Source organism: Orbicella franksi, chromosome 11 (assembly GCF_964199315.1).
Source record: "Orbicella franksi chromosome 11, jaOrbFran1.1, whole genome shotgun sequence".
Lineage (NCBI taxonomy): Eukaryota > Metazoa > Cnidaria > Anthozoa > Scleractinia > Merulinidae > Orbicella > Orbicella franksi.
In genome coordinates this window covers 4,913,984-4,929,929 of record NC_138155.1, presented here as the reverse complement: position 1 = coordinate 4,929,929, position 15,946 = coordinate 4,913,984, and the positions used below count along the sequence as shown (strand labels likewise).

Sequence of the window (15,946 nt, the reverse complement as noted above, 5' to 3'; positions counted from 1 at the left end):
CTGAACCTTTTTCTCTCGTACGAACCAGGTCAAGAATTCCCATACAGGCTCCGTTAATTCTGTAAGAGATGCATCTGGCGAACGGGAAAAAACGTTCTACTGTAATAAGGTTAACATCAGACTATCTAAGTTAGCTCCCTTACCCCCTAACAACAGAGACCTTTTTGTTTCGCCAAAGAAACCAGGCAATATCTTACTTGCATGTAGTTTACATTTTGAACCAAGCCAGCTTACATACATCTGTTTGCCACAAAAAGGAGGAACAGGTTTACGCTGTTCGTCAGCCTCTTGAATGTCCTGGCCAACATTTTACTCAGCAGTTACCACAGCAGTTAAAATCCCCAGATCGTTTGCTTGCGAATACAGCTGACTTTTTCGTTCTCAGTTTCTCGCTTTATTACACAGTTATATCACACAAGTATAGACGACCAAAGCGAGATTGACCATAATAATATCCTCAGTAAATACACGCGGTGTGTATGTTTGAACAGTCGAACAACTGGATTATGAGATATGACACCGTCGGAAAAATATGCGCCTTGACCATTTAGGTACAATAACATATTCAGTGTTGACTCTGGGTTTAATAAATGCAAACCATAATTTGTGAAGTAAGAGTCATTTAGCATTGTCTTAGTAGTTGAGGTAGAACTGTCTTTGGAGGATAGGTCAGCAATATGCTGAGTCAAATCCACAAAGAACTATTTGACTTGAATATACACGCAAAATATTTTGACGAGCTGGAGTACAGCACGTATGAGCTATTTATACATGAATATTGATAAGACATTTTGCTTTGTTGTTCATCGTTTATATAATTATTCAAATGTGCAGACACGCACATCAAAACAAACTTGAACATTCGACAAGAAGGACGCATCGCTTATTTTGCCTGAAAAGTTGAAAAGGTAAGATTTCTGAAACAGGTGTTTATTAGCTTATCGCTACTGTACTGTGTAGAAAACGTTGATTGAACGTTGGTGGAGAATTGGTCTGTTACAATGAGGTGGTTAAAGATCGGTTTGAAAAATAGCGTCTTTGTTGCCTCGCAGCTCTTTTCCTTTCGCTGCGAAAACTGATGAACCTTCTATGATTGTTTAAGCATCACAATGGCGTATTTAAGTAAGATGTGGATGCACAGAACGTTATCTCTTTCAACCAGAAGGAAAATATGCATAGTATAGATAAGAGCTCGAGCTTTGATAACCTTTTTTTAAATATTTTCTGCTTAGACGTGCAATGGAACAGTACGCTTTTATGAGTTCGTGCACTGAAGCGAAGAAAGGGCGACCGCATGCATCGAAGAAACTGTTTAATTACTGCCTTATCGAGCAAGATACTCAGTTAACAGACTGCCCGCAGTAAAAAGCTGTGATCTCCTTGTGTGGTAATCATAATCATTTCCAAGCAAAAGCTGCCATTCAGGACTAAGGAAACTTCGGCGAAAGCTAAGGTTTTGTTTTTATTTGGCTAGAGCGGTGAAGACTAGCACAGACTGGTATGATCGAGCATTTCCCTTTCGTTTAAATTCTGCTAGCTTAACAAATGAAGGCTCTTGACGAGAGCGAATTAAACTGCTTGTTTTAGCTTCCATCATAGATAGCAATACCAGCTTGACTGTTTCATTTTCAAACGGCATACACTGTGGATTATGCCGCCTCCCCCACCCCCCTCCCTCTTTGACTGAATAAAATCTAATTTATTCTGTCCTTCTCAAAACCGGAGTCCTTGAATATTAAAGAAAGAAATTAAATATCGTTTTTTTTTTCACCCCGAGCCCTTTCAGCAAGAGTTCTGCATTCTGAAACTGGGGAGGAGAGGGACGGTTCTTCCTCTCCCCTCACCCTCCCCTCGTTTTATTTTTTGCCCTCGCCCCAATATTAGCGCTGCCAAAATATAGAAACTCTAAATAAGTACGTGAAAGAAACATTAAACGATGGGTTTTGGGACTTAAGGCATTGCATTTAGTTCTGCTCAGGAAACATGTAATCTGTCAGTTCTTTCCTTTAACGGAGTATTACACTTGGTAAATGTACCCTTTCTTGTTAGCCCCATATGCTTGAGAAGGCGAAGACGTTTCCACTTCAGCTTCTATATTTTTCAGGAAAAGGGAAGAGAAGGTCTCTTAACACGGTCAATACAACTTGTGTCTATGAGTTCAAATAAATTAATTTGCAAACTACTTTAGATATCTTGTTAAATTACATTCAAAATAATTTTACTTTGATAAGTATCATAGTCCAGGTCCTCCATTTTTCATGATGTAGTATATAGGTCACCATTAAAACCTCGGACTAGCAGCTACAGGTTCCTGTTTAAGGTCTAAAGCAAGACTTGAAATCATTCAATCTCGTTTTTTTTTTTTTTTTTTTTTTTTTTTTTCCTTAGGTGTTAAGATATCATCATGATTTTTGGAGAGGTCTTGATTTTGGCGTTTCTTGCCACCACCATGGGCCTGCTGGGCGTATCAATCCACAGCGTGTTCTCATCACACCGCAATAACATCATCGAGCTGAGAAAACTGGAGGATGAAATGATGGAGAAGTATGGCTGGGCGCCATCGGTCCCTTATAACCCGTACTATCCACCCAACTGCTAAACGGGTTGACGAAATGTCCCCAAATGGGACTGAACTTCTGGTTTGGGTTCTCTGTCCATTGGAATGCGAGGCGTTGAATTTGTAGTAACTGTGACAGAACCCTTGCATAATGCTTTGGCTGAAGTAATGTAAAAAATTAATTCTGGTGTTATCAGTGTGATACGAACGCATAGACTTCATAGTGGACGACTATTTTTCGTCGTAAGTTTTTGCAGCTTTTATACATAAAGCGGCAGTTCTAAATTTTTGCAGGTTTTATACATTAAGTGGAAGTTACAAAGTTGATACCTTGATGATATGTTCACCGTAGTTTTCGTAAACTCATTGATAATTCATTAAGTTGAAACAAAGGAAATCTTGATCGTGACGATGTTTGGATACTTGATCTTAATTAGTATAGATTTTTTACGATTTTATTTCTTCCCTTTTCTCCCCAGTTTAAGAATATAAATCAAATACTCAAGAGAGTGTTTGACCACATTTCCAAACGCCTCGAAGTTCGTCAAATATACTCCGTTACGCGTCGTATTTTCAACTCTCTTCTCGGTGTTTAAAATGGTGATCAAACACGGTCTTTCGTGTTTGATATATTATGTATGTCAACACCATACTGCGAATTTATATAAAGCAAGATCGATCGGACGGTCAACACACGGTCTTGAAAGATATCTGTTTGTATGTAAATGATTAGTTTTGGGAAGATTCACTGATGTAAAAGTTTGTCGCAAGTTTAGACCCAATCCACTGGTATTTCAAATATTTTGGATTCTGTGTCTCTCACGGAAAAAAAAAAAATTAAAGAAAGAAAGGAAAGGAAAACCATTTTTCTTGCTTTACATGCGTATTGTCTCAATTAATTCTCTGATACTTTTTCTTACGTTACTATACGTTCTTGAACACTTCAGGGAATTCGATTAAGAGCCAGTAGTTAGAATAGACCGTTTGCTGATACCCTAGAGCTGGGCTTGCCAATCAACAGTTGCCTTAGAAATGGATGAAACAAATGGGAAGGAAATGAAGAATTTAGTAAGATTGCCAATTTTAAGGCCAAAAGTATCTAAAAGAACATTTTCTTCAGCTTTAAAGTTATAATTATCGATTAAAAATCATCCTTCCAGTTAATCACAAAGAACTCTAACTCTAAATCATTTCCACTATGCACCTGCACTCACCTCGCACAGCGGCATTCTATAACGAACGTTTTGATTCTCTGTGGAGGAAAGCGTGAGAACCTCTAGCATTCTGAAAATTACTCTTGCAGTATTCGTCAGTTAATTTATAGCAACATTCGCTGTTGCTGTATAGGAAGCGAATAACAATGCATACGCCGTGTCCTCGAACCAGTTTGTGTACTGGAAATAGCGTGAATAAAAGCTGAACGAAGTGGCTTTGCTCGAAATTTGGTAAGATTTCTTGCAGCTGCTCGTAAAATCGGGAAGCGTCACGATTTTCAACCTAAAAGCCGTGGGAACGAGGTTCGTCATATCTAATTCTTTCGTTCGGACTAACTCGTTCCCAGGATCTTGGTTTGCGTTTTCTGCTCGCCAAAGAGTAGACGTTTACGAGCTGTTTCAAGTTGCAAGGCAGAAAAACTTATTTCAAGTTCCCTGGACTATTTATTGCTCTTTATTTTATTTTCATTTGTTTCGGACAGGTTCAGAGCAGGCCTCGACAATCGCTGAAAAAAAAAAAACGAAAGCAAAGAGTGCGCAAAATAAATTAAGATACGACAGCAAAAAAATAGTAAAAACGTTTGCTCTGACCAAAATTTAATGAAAAATCGCATGTGTTCCCCAAACAAGTAATGACACACTCTGACTCATCGCTTGACGGCGCCATTAATTTTTGGCAGCTGCACCAATTTGAATTGTATTAATATTTTCAAATTTATTTCAGAGAGAAATTAGGGGGCTCTAATTAAAAGTCATTTTGCGTAGAACTTGATCTCTCCAAACAACGGTGTATATTAACAGAAATGAGCCTATCACGTATAAAAAAGATAAATCTAATGCAATACTATTCATTTATCACGCTGTCAGGTTTTCTCAAGATGTTTCGCAACATCATTTTAAAGTAAATAGGAAAGGACCATTGAAGTGCTATTAAAATAGATGTTCTCTATCAATATAAAAACCGAACTAGTTGTTGTTGCCAAAAACATCGAATATCCGATAGAAGCAATTTGCATGAGGAGATCGTAAAGAAGCTTTGGAACCACTACTTTATTCCGAGTAGAAATGCACACATCTTTAGTATATAATAACACAACTTGCTATTGCAAAAAATTAATGAAACATTTGACAGCAATTTCACGCCTTTGTTTACTTTGCATAGCAGATGAATGAGGTCCTATTGTTTTCCGGCGCCATTATATATTGTCCGCTCGCTATAAGGGAGATATTTATATTATGTGCGATGACCATTGAAACTAATTCATTCATGTTAAAAGGCACCTCTCGTTGTGTTGCAGTGAAAACTGATGAATATAAAGGTAAAGATTGTTGAAAAGCAAAACTTAAGAAACCCGCTCTTCAGTGGTGAACTCGTCGTGTAGACAATGGCATGGCTAAATATTACAGGTAAGAGATCCATAGCAGAAATTGTAAATTTATTGAAGGGCTTGTATTAGATTTACTAGGGTTAACTCTAATTTATCGAAAGTCAACGTCTCAAACTGAGATGGTCCCCTAGCAAAATGGCATTCCCTGAACAAGATATCTCTCTCGCTTTGCAGGAGAAGAAACCTAAAATATATTATTATTTATTTTGGTGAGAAACTGGAGATTTTAAAGTTAACGTGTATTTATATTTGAACAGGAGATGTTAGGGACTTGGAAATGTGACAATAGAGTCAAAGAGTGAAAAAACGGCATCAACTTATTACAGCTTTGAAAAGAATATTACTTTCCCGTAGTCAACACAGCAATGCCTGTGACCGGAATCTGACAAATGCAGCTCTTCTAGTTCTTCTTGAACTTAACGTAGTCATTTTAATATTATGTAAGCAAATCTGTAAGAAACTAGACAGTTCATTTAAACCTGTTTTCATTTAATACATAAAGACAAAGGGATGATTTTAGCAGTGCAGCGGTTGTTTATTGGGTAAGACAGCTGGGGCAACATACATTTCAGGATTGCATTCAATACTAACATTGGGTTTTTTTAACTAGCTTCGATTCTTTTTCGTTTACAAAATTACTCTCGCAAAAGTTCTGCGGACGAAAATGTTGCTGAATATCACCTCACCTGAACGATTAGGGAATTAATGACTTTTTTTCAGTGCACTATCTTAATGTCAAACAGATAAAAATAATGGTCTCAAAGGGTTTTGAGAGTGGCGATTGACGAGATAAGCGAATGCAAAACACCTGTACTTATTTACTTAGAGTACGTATGGATAGGTGAAATAAAAGTTGTTCATACAGGTTTGGAGCAATTGTGTGACTGCAGACGTCAGTCAGCCGGTCAGTCAGTCAGTCAGTTAAGTCAGTCAGTCAGTCAGTCAGTCAGTAGAAAGACCATGGTAACGATCTAGTCGGTAAAATAATATTGTAAAGTACACGATCATGATTTTGTTAACAATAATAACTGGTTTGTTTTCAGTTCTTTGCTGGAATTTCTGTTTGTTTGTGTCATTAGCAGGTATGAAACACTTTCTTTTCAAATTTCAACATCTGTATTGCTAATCGACAACGGAACCTGCCCATTTCTTGTAAAGAACATTTGATTCATATAAACTCTTGGTCTTCGGCCATCGTAGCTTGATTAAAAATATAACACAAACAGCGATGACAAACATTTTAAAAACATGCATTTTATGAACTTGACGTTGCGTATGCTAGTCAACATACATTTTCAAAAGTATAACCAATAAAATTTTTGAAAGCTATTTATACTGTATAAATTGGGATCTAGAACCTAGACAGAAAACATCTGCAGTAGGAATTTAAGACGTTTCAAACGGAAACTGTCTGGAAAGTGACATAGTGAAAGCTTTCCTAATAAAGTAAAAGCTTTTCACTGCTGACATTGGCATTCAATGTTGGCTCCAACCCCTGAATAAACAAGGTCACCTTAACGTTACAATGGTAGTCAGTTTTGCCGCACGCCAAACTGTCAATATGTTCCCATTTGATGTTGTGACCAGTTGTTTTAACGTGATCAGCAATAGCAGAAGTGTGATCACGTTTCGAAAGGGCCTTGTAATGTTCCGTTTTCCGGTCGTGAAGTCTTTGCTTCGTTTTCCCAATGTAAAATTAATTGCAGTCCCAGCAACTAGCTTTATAAATGACTTTGGATAATTGTGATCGGTTGAGACGGTCCTTGTATATATGGGAAGAAGGATTTGATGCGCCGGATGTTTTACCGTCTCTACCGATCACAATTTCATTTTCAATTTCATGTAACAGTTTGTGTCATATATTTAATCAAACATTTCAATTGATTCATATCCGGGTCCAAAATCAAGTTCTGCTAGGGGAACAAATTACTCAAAGTGTCTGATCTGCCGTGCACATCACATCTCCGTTCAATATTGGTCACGTGACATACCTGTAGCATTCACTTTTCACTTGCTACCGACGCGTGTTCTCTGCGCATGTCTCTTCAATCAATTGATAAAATTAGAATATAATCTCTTGACTGTCCAGTGTTAATAGATAAATCTGTAACAAGTTAAAGGAATGTTATTTTCTTACATTTAATGCTTGTCGTTTATGTTTTCAGCGTGTTGTTCTGATATCGGCTATTTGTGCTGGATTTGGAAGACTACCGGAAAGTGCGTCAGAAGTTCAGATTATGCCGTCAACAAATGCAAAAAGACTTGCAACTTTTGTCCCGTTCCAACAGGTAAATAATTATTAACACGAAAAACTAACAAATTAACTAACCAACCAAACAAACAATCAGCCAACCAACCAACAAACGGGCGGACGAATGAACGAACCAACGAACGACTGACTAACCGTCCAACTGACCGACCGACTGACCGACCGAACGAACGAACGAATGAACGAGCTAAATAACTAATTAACTAACTACTAACTAACAAGATAAACAAACCACTAAACACCTCTTTGTTTGTTTGTTTGTTTGTTTGTTTGTTTGTTCAAAAAATTTACAAGAAGGCAGAAGGAAGAGTGAACCTCTTACGGCACATCCGTTCCAGTACTGATACTTTTAGTGCCCAGCGAATTTACCAATCGATGATTATGCCAATATTTACGTATTGCGGCTATTCTGGTCTTGGATGGTCAGAGTCCCCCAAACTCATGATCCGCTTCATTGAGACCTGAAGCCTCTAAATCATTTCCCCGAAACGCAGTCCGCAGAACTGTGATCTTCGATTTTTAACAATTGATAACTTTTTACAAAAAAGAGCGTGCTGCTTTGTATTTGATTGCCTTAATGGAACTGCATATGCATGCTTTCCATTTAAAGGCTATTTTCAACGATTACATCATAACACTTTAAACACAAGAAACAATGGGAAAACAGCAAAACTACCAAAGGTCAGACTGGATTTTGCGCGCCGTAGCTTCTATTTTTTAAGTGCTTCGATTTTTAATTTATTGCCTTTAAGTTTAAGAAACATTAATTCTAGAGCTTTATTTACGAAAACCTTGGACGATTATTACATGTAATTTCTATGGTATTTTTAACGGTTTTTAAATTAGTGTATTTTTGCCCTAATATGTATCTTATTTTATACATCTTAATAATTCTTATATATCTATTAGATTTTAATTCTTAGTCAGCAGAACCCCGTTGATAACAGTACTTTGTACTGAAGGGTTATGCTGGGTAATATTCGATTATTATTATTATTATTATTGTTATTGTTGTTATTGTTATTGTCATTGTCATTGTCATTGCTATTGCTATTGTTATTGTTAGTTATTGTTATTGTTATTGTTAGTTATTGTTATTGTTATTGTTATTGTTAGTTATTGTTATTGTTAGTTATTATTGTTGTTGTTGTTGTTGTTATTGTTATTGTTGTTATTGTTAACAACTTTGGTTTCCTTTGAGTGATGACAATTTTGTTCAATAAAATGTGTCTCCCAACGATTTCCACTATTCTTTGTTTCACAGAAATTCCAGCCGCATCAAAAACAGTCTCACCAACAATAAAAGCAACTTCTAGTATAAGTGTCGTATCTACACCAGCACCAACACCTGAATGTCATTTTGAACATTTACCAATCAGCAGAGATCGCTTTTGGGACAAACAACTCCAAGGTCACGTGATTTGGCACCAGTTCGTTCTCTCAGAGGTTATGTGCGAGGACCTTTGCCTTCGAGTGCCCAGATGTGTGGCTTACAACTATCAATATTCGGCAGAGGCGGGAGTGAAAGAGAAGTTTTGCGAACTGATGAACGAGGTAGCAGTCGTAAAGGACAGTCCTGGTTATAGTTTCCGATTGTTTGAGCGCGAGAGAGCTAAAAAGGTGAGTGATATTTGATCAAACTCTACTTTGTCGTAATGATACAGTGGAATCCAAACCCTCCGATCCCCCTCCCCCCTTCCCCCCTCCTGACCCACATATCCTCTTCGAAGGGGTCTCTCTCACCAAAGCGACTGTAGTGCTCGTTGGAAATTTTGTGAAACACCCCTTTTAAAACGTACGAAATCCCATTTCTCGCTTAATGGCTCAAGTCCAGTTTTTCAGGTAGCAATAATTTGAATGGGAACTATAGTATAGGGTAATTATGATCACCTCCTATCTAATACGTCGCCATTCTAGAATACAAGTTCATGTAACAACAAAATCGTGTCCGGGGGGTACTCCCCAATTTTTTGGTGGGGGTGTGAGGTCTTGTAACCTATTTCTGACGAAAATTGGTGATTTTCTATACCATATTTTAAGCCTCTAAAATAAGTACACGGCTGTAACCATAAACGGCTTCCATTTGTGTAAAACTTTGAAAAGGGCTACGAATATGCCAATGTGGATGCGGAGAAAAATAGTTCCTTTTAATCAAAATACCCAATGCCAAGCCAGAGTGAAAAACATACTGTAACCTTTCTCAGACCGGCCAAAATTGCTCAAAAACCATACCCTCTAGGGCTGCACATAAGGCGATATAGCCCACCATGAAGGGAGTATCACCAGGAAGGGGGAGGGAGCAGGTCGTGTCCCCTTTCTCTCTATTATGTGTAACATCTTCCTCTTGCGAACATAGCACAAGCCGAGATAAATTGTGAAGGGTGAAACAGTTGTTTGGACAGAGGTATCGAAGTATTTTTTCACAGCTACCTGTCCATCAGATCTGTCTTTGTGACTTTTTGTGGAAATACGTGTTTCCAACTCAAATGACAAACAGTATCTCACATCTAACTTTGTGTTTGTCGGTTGAATTGCTCTCCTGGGCTCGGTGTGTATAAATAAGTCTCACTAAGAGACTCTAGGAGAAATATATAGTATTTTAGATAGCTCTTATGATAATGTACTGTGCGAAACGGTTGACTCTCTTCTCCGGGTGACCATTTTTGTTTTAAAGCCGTACCAACACCAAATTCTGTCTCAGAATCATAGTAATCTTTCTTTTTTTCGTTTTTAGAACCTGTTAGGCTCTTCTTGTCTTGGTGGCACGTGAAGGATTTAAACAAGGAAAAGTGCTCTATTGCTTAAGTTGCAATGTATGTAGTATTTCGTTCAAATGTCTAATAGCCGAAACAATAGATAACCTTTGAGACTAACGCGCTTTGAAGGACTATAAAACTCTCTATTTTAATTCGTAGTGGGAAATTCACTACGGCTTAGACAAAATTTTCTGCGAATTTCGGGTCCAAAATACGGAGAAACGAAAAACGAAATTTAATTTACGGTTCTTTTTGCCGTAAGTTTGAATTTCAAAACGGGCTTGAAATTGCTTGAAAAATAGCGATTTATAGGCCGGCAGAAATATGTTGTTCGGGTCAACGAGTATTTTAATTCTGTAATTAAGAGAAACTAAAGCGTAATAAACCATTTTCTTGACTTTCGTGTTGTTTCGCCGTATTTTTGCCTTGATTTACCTTCGAAAACCCGCCCCCGGTCTTTCCGATTTCATTTGCTGCGTTATATTTTGTTAAAGCTCCTTAAGTCCCTATGTTCAGGTCTGTGTATCCCTCCATCCTTTCCGAGTTCATTTTACAGTAAAACGCGGACAGGTTCAATGTCCGTTGCACCATTTTTCTCTCTTGTCATATGCCGGTTAGTTTCGTGAGCGCGCGAGATGAACCAAGATTGAATTAGGGTTAGGCCGAGAGGGCAAGATGGCGCTATCTTGCCCGCTCGGGACTACTCGCTGTCTTTTTGTGGTGTTTACGGACCTCGACTCCGTCTTGGTCCATAAACACACAAAAAAGAACGTGGCCAATATCCAACCATCTTGACCTCACGCTTTGTCAATAACCTATCTGTAATGCCCACGGGCCGATGACGGCTCCCCTCCCCCCCCCCCCCCAAAAAAAAACGTCCAGTCTTTGCGGGAAAATCTCAAACCCCTTGCCCTGCTGTATTGAATGAGCTATCGTTCAGTAAATACGGCAAGAACTCGGTTTGAGATTTATTCGATATAATTAACTTATCTCCAACATGATTGGAGTTTAACAACAATACACACAACCAAAATCGAAATACTTGGGATTGCAATCGGAACGATAATGACTGCCCAGTCGTCCAGTAAACATTTGTAATAATCACTGGGACGTCTGCTGGTTTCCCGAAGTTTCTTGTCCACATAATGTAACTTTAACAAGTCAAAGCGATGTCCAAGTGCTATTGCTGAAGCCCAGTTACAAGTTCCGTAATCTTCAAGTTTTTTCAAATCAAAACCGGTTATCGAAACCGGCTTTATTCCGTTCTCTCGTGCCAGGATTCCCAGATACGCATCCTCGGCTGGAAAAGCCGTCCATTTTCGCACACTTTCAAATACCGAAGGAAGGATGTTTGAAGAGATGACATAGAACGGACCCGAGCAATATGGAGGATACACGTCTTCAGCCAAACAATCCTTCAAAACCCGGTTCTTCCACGTCACTGACCTGTTTACCCTTGCTCCGTCAGGTATCACGTGACCTCCATACAATTTATCAGAGCCATAATTTTCCAGCCATGAAATTAGGTAAGGAACACGAACATAGACATCGTCGTCTGCTTTGAGGATAAAACGAGGGTTTATATGAATTATACTCCATAACAGTCCCGAAAAAACCTTGATTACTAAATTGTCGTAGTTATCTGTCATGTTCAGTATTAGGATATCATTGAAGACTGACGCTTCTTGTTGGATTTCGGCGGCCTGGGTCCTACCCAAGAGGAAGACTCGTTTCCAGTCTTTCGAAGCAGGGTGGTTGACCTCGTTACCCCATGTGTCCCGGACACGGTTTCTTCGCGTCACATACGACGTCCTAACTCCAGAGGTGATTAAAACTAGAAGAAAGATATCTGTGTTCCTGTCATCAAAACGCGGCTGGGTGATGTGAGAAACGAACGAGAACGTCAGTTGAGAGCACTGGGTACGAATATTCTTGACCGATGAGTACCTGGTTGAATTTTGAAGGAAGTCCGCTGACTTGTCCATTTGCAACGATGAAGTGAAATTTGATTCTTGTCCTGAATGCGTTTTTCTTTTTATATCTCTCAATAATGTCCTGTCTTTATAACTTGAATATTGATGAAGATATAGGTAAAAAACCACCAACACTACTACTTGAACACAGACTAATAATACAAAAAGGCACAATCCAGAACTTTTCATATTGTGGTGTAGCTGAATCCCAACTGTGCAGCTGAGTGAAAGCCTCTAAAACTCAATTGCTACACATCAGGGGGATGCATCTAAAAATCCAAAGCACAATTTTAGAGAAAAAAAATATATTGCAGTCGGGGCCATGGAGTAAGTGCCAGTTTGGCACACAAACCTGCACTATTAAGCACCCATAAAGTTTATGATTTAGTTTTATCATCCAATCAAAGAAAAGCCTGAATAAAAAACACGACAATCTGAAGTACTCCAAAACTCGTCACAACATAATCACACAACTGGTTGCTTAGCAACATCTAAGGTCAACACCATGGGCCAGTTTATTCCAGTCTGAGAGACCAGAATTTTTAAAATGGTATCTGTTTTTCGGTCAACCAATCAACTGAATGTTTATTTGCTTATAAGAGTACGCAAATAATTAGTTCAGCTTCTGACTAGCTTGTAAGTGCTGCCTCAATAACAACTGTCTGTACAATGACCCTAAAAACGGTGTGTGTGTGTGTGTGGGGGGGGGGGGGGGGACTCTCATGAATAGAAACTGAGCAATTCAAGTTTAGGAAATGAGAGTTTCACATAGGAGTCCACCCAACCACCTACCCCCTCAGGGCCCCGAATAAAACTATTTTTTTGTCAAGATGCCCCATCCCACCCCTCTAGAGATCCCAATTAAGCTTGATACCTTTCTTTAAATGCTTTGGTCTCAGAGAGCCCCCCACCCCCCAGGAAATTCCAATCCCTCCTGTGGGGTGAGTATGGATATTTTCTGGAACTGCACATTATTCAGATGAACCAATCTTAGAAAAGAATGTCCTGCAGTAACACATCCATTCATTTAATTACTTTTTTTTTCCTCAAAAGGCCAATGAAAAAAAGAAAGACAGGTCCAAGCTCTCATTCTGCATTATTGCTCAACTTTGGGTGTAATCCTGCAGTACTGCCTAAGAAATTAACACTCAGGAGACATTTCAGGTGGCCAGGCAGTGAACTTAAGACATACCCACCTGATTTAGGGGTAGGGAGAGGGGTATTCAAGAAAATCACCCATAGACCTACTTTGAACCCTATGGAAAAAAAAAAGAAAAAAAACAAAAAACAGTTACTGGTCTAAAAATTTAGATACTCAGCATTTTTTGTTGGCATGAAGATTTAACAGTTCTATAAAACACAGCACACAGAGGTTTGGATTTAGCATGCAAATCTATATTTACAAGTTGGTTTCAAAGCATTAATAAGTTTGACCGCATGGCTAGGGGGAGGGAGGCACTCTGTAAATCTTTGGGTAGGGATGTGCCCCTGGGACACTGAATTCCTTACCCTATACTACACCGTGGTTAACTAACAAGAGTTTGCAACCCTAATAACAATAATGAAGAATTTGTAGTGCACAAATTCCATGTGGATATGTTTAAATGTGCATTATGACTCAAATTATCTATTCTAGACTAGGCAACAAAGACCCCTACTCTATCCCAGACTAGTTGTTTGCCATGCAGAAACTTTATCACTAATATTGTAGCCCAACATAGGCTAACTTAACCAGTATCTTTCGAAGTCACATTCAAGTTTCAATTTCTATTGTAGAACTCCGAGAAAAGAACCCCGTCCTAGGCTAAATTGTTCATGCACGGGACACTTTTCTGGTAAATAATACCCTATCCCAGACTAAACTAGTCTCCTCCGCAGCCATTATTAGGGTTGTCACGCAATGCTTCTCCCCCACCAACAGGGAGAAGTGTTGCGTGACGACCCTAATAACGGCTGTGGAGGAGACTAAGACTAAACTGCCAGAAAATCATACCACTAAAGCTCATATATGGAAGTAATACCCCCACAGTCCCAACCCCTTCGCCCACCCCACCCTGGGGCCAAAAAGGGTTCCCAATCGAAGCTGGAAGGTGTAGAGCGTTTTTATGCGACTTTATCAAATTCTAATATCCAAAACTAAAGATCCACCAAAGTTTTTATCCTCATCAGGCATATGAGGCGCTAAATGTATATCTGTTTACAACGTTTCAGCTGAATACATAGCTTCCTAAGTTTGTAACAACTAGCACATTTTGAATTTCAGAATTGTAGCTATGATTGGGTTTGTTGTGAACTATAGCCATTTGAGAAGTTAGAATATTGGGAAAAGTGTTTATTTATGAGTTCAGAACAGATAATCAGTCGCCTAGATAACCAAAGTAAGTTCCAGATGATTTTTAATAGGTTACAATTAGCAAATAGGTTAAAATTAACATCGTAAATAATTTAGTCTTTTATAGCGAATTGTAAATTTTATTCAAATATTTTCTAAGAAATTTTTATTCTTCAATTTTTAGCCTCAATTAAGTGTCCCCAATTAGCTCTTAGCTTAGAGCTAAATACTTATTGAAACTCAAATAAAGTTTACGTATGCATGCAACAACATGTCAGCTCCATTCTGCGTTCGCCAGTAATTTTTTGCGAAATATTTTGACGAAATTGGAGTAACGCACACTCCTGAAACTTGGAGAAGTGTCTTCTCTAGTTATCTTGAATCATATCGCAATTCCTTGACTTAATTCGCTGATTGGTTTTTGCAGGTTTTTGACATTATTTATCGATCTATTTGACGTTACCATTGACAATGAACCAATATCACCCGGCGGCGTCGGCATTCCCAGCTAATATTGTTGCTTAACCCCAATGACTTATTTTCCCCCGTTTGCAGTTTACATCCAGTCTACAGTCTGCAAATACTAACTGACGTCTGATATTTCTAACGAGCTCAGCAGAGAGAACAGCGGAAATCGAGCCTGGTTTGAATGTAGAGCCATAGGGAGCAACTGAACAATTCGAGGATGATCGATAAATCGAAAATAACCCAAAATGAAAACGTAGAATTTTCCAACAATCTCTAGCAAACATTCACGTACATGTTAATCGTGTACTGAACGACATAATAAAGACCTTTACCTTTCATAAATGAAGCAAAAATTCCTTTTCGTGATTCATTCCACGGTGTTTCACAGTCCCAGTCACCCCGGTTTCCAGTTCACCCGGAAGTTATGTTCGTCACGCAACACTTATTTCCGCATGAGTAAGTTTACTAGTGGACTAATACAAATCCTGCATTTTAATTGGCTACGCTACTAGAGGACTATTAGTAATAGTCCTCGAGTAGCGAAATTGGCGCAATCGAGCGTGACGCTTTCTTTCGTTTTATTCCCAAACAAATATCTCTTCAACTTGCAATTAGACCCGTGGCTGGCTGGCTAGTATTAATATTAATTTTCCGGACTAAAATGCTCGAATAATGCTTAATGCTTTTGCCTCACTAAAATGCTCCAAAAAATGCCAGCATTATGTACAGAAGCCTAGCGACGGGTCCGAACGGTCTCGTTCCATTGCACTCGCAAAACGAGTTTCGCGCTCATTTAAAATGGGGGATGTTGGATCACTGTTATTCAGTGTGAGCTGTTTCATGCGTAGTAATCTAACCAGTATAACGGGCTATTATAAGCAGACCGTTCCCAGATATTTGCCGTATAAGTTCAAACACCAATTTCGAATGACGAAAAGAACATTCCAAATTCTCTCGGGAAATAAATCGTCTTTAAGAGCCAGTTAACA

The 15,946-nt window shown here is 38.7% G+C and overlaps 2 protein-coding genes across 3 annotated transcripts; one reads left to right on the top strand and one right to left on the bottom strand.

Annotated features, from left to right (window-relative positions):
- Positions 1-5,593: 5,593 nt before the first annotated feature.
- Positions 5,594-11,033, top strand: LOC145460253 (uncharacterized). The gene is made up of 4 exons (XM_081445000.1): positions 5,594-6,241; positions 7,325-7,447; positions 8,693-9,048; positions 10,163-11,033. Exons 1-4 carry the CDS (start codon positions 6,166-6,168, stop codon positions 10,196-10,198), a joined length of 591 nt encoding a protein of 196 aa, XP_081301126.1. The 5' UTR covers positions 5,594-6,165; the 3' UTR covers positions 10,199-11,033.
- Positions 11,034-11,066: 33 nt separating this feature from the next.
- Positions 11,067-15,352, bottom strand: LOC145502919 (beta-1,3-galactosyltransferase 1-like). Of its 2 annotated transcripts, XM_081482321.1 has the most exons (3): positions 15,290-15,339; positions 13,354-13,413; positions 11,067-12,426 (listed from the first exon to the last, which is right to left on the bottom strand). In XM_081482321.1, exon 3 carries the CDS (start codon positions 12,344-12,346, stop codon positions 11,171-11,173), a length of 1,176 nt encoding a protein of 391 aa, XP_081338447.1. In that variant the 5' UTR covers positions 12,347-12,426; positions 13,354-13,413; positions 15,290-15,339; the 3' UTR covers positions 11,067-11,170. The 2 variants fall into 2 exon arrangements, with proteins under 2 accessions (XP_081338447.1, XP_081338448.1); XM_081482322.1 differs by lacking the exon at positions 13,354-13,413 and having other exon boundaries at positions 11,067-12,405; positions 15,270-15,352.
- Between the last annotated feature and the right edge of the window lie 594 nt (positions 15,353-15,946).

Excerpts from the sequence above, each read along its gene's own strand:
- LOC145460253 (XM_081445000.1), top strand. The coding sequence starts at position 6,166 with ATGATTTTGTTAACAATAATAACTGGTTTGTTTTCAGTTCTTTGCTGG. Across the intron at positions 7,448-8,692 it reads CTTTTGTCCCGTTCCAACAG|AAATTCCAGCCGCATCAAAA; the intron begins GTAAATAATTAT and ends TTTGTTTCACAG. Across the intron at positions 9,049-10,162 it reads AGCGCGAGAGAGCTAAAAAG|AACCTGTTAGGCTCTTCTTG; the intron begins GTGAGTGATATT and ends TTTCGTTTTTAG.
- LOC145502919 (XM_081482322.1), bottom strand. The coding sequence starts at position 12,346 with ATGAAAAGTTCTGGATTGTGCCTTTTTGTATTATTAGTCTGTGTTCAA.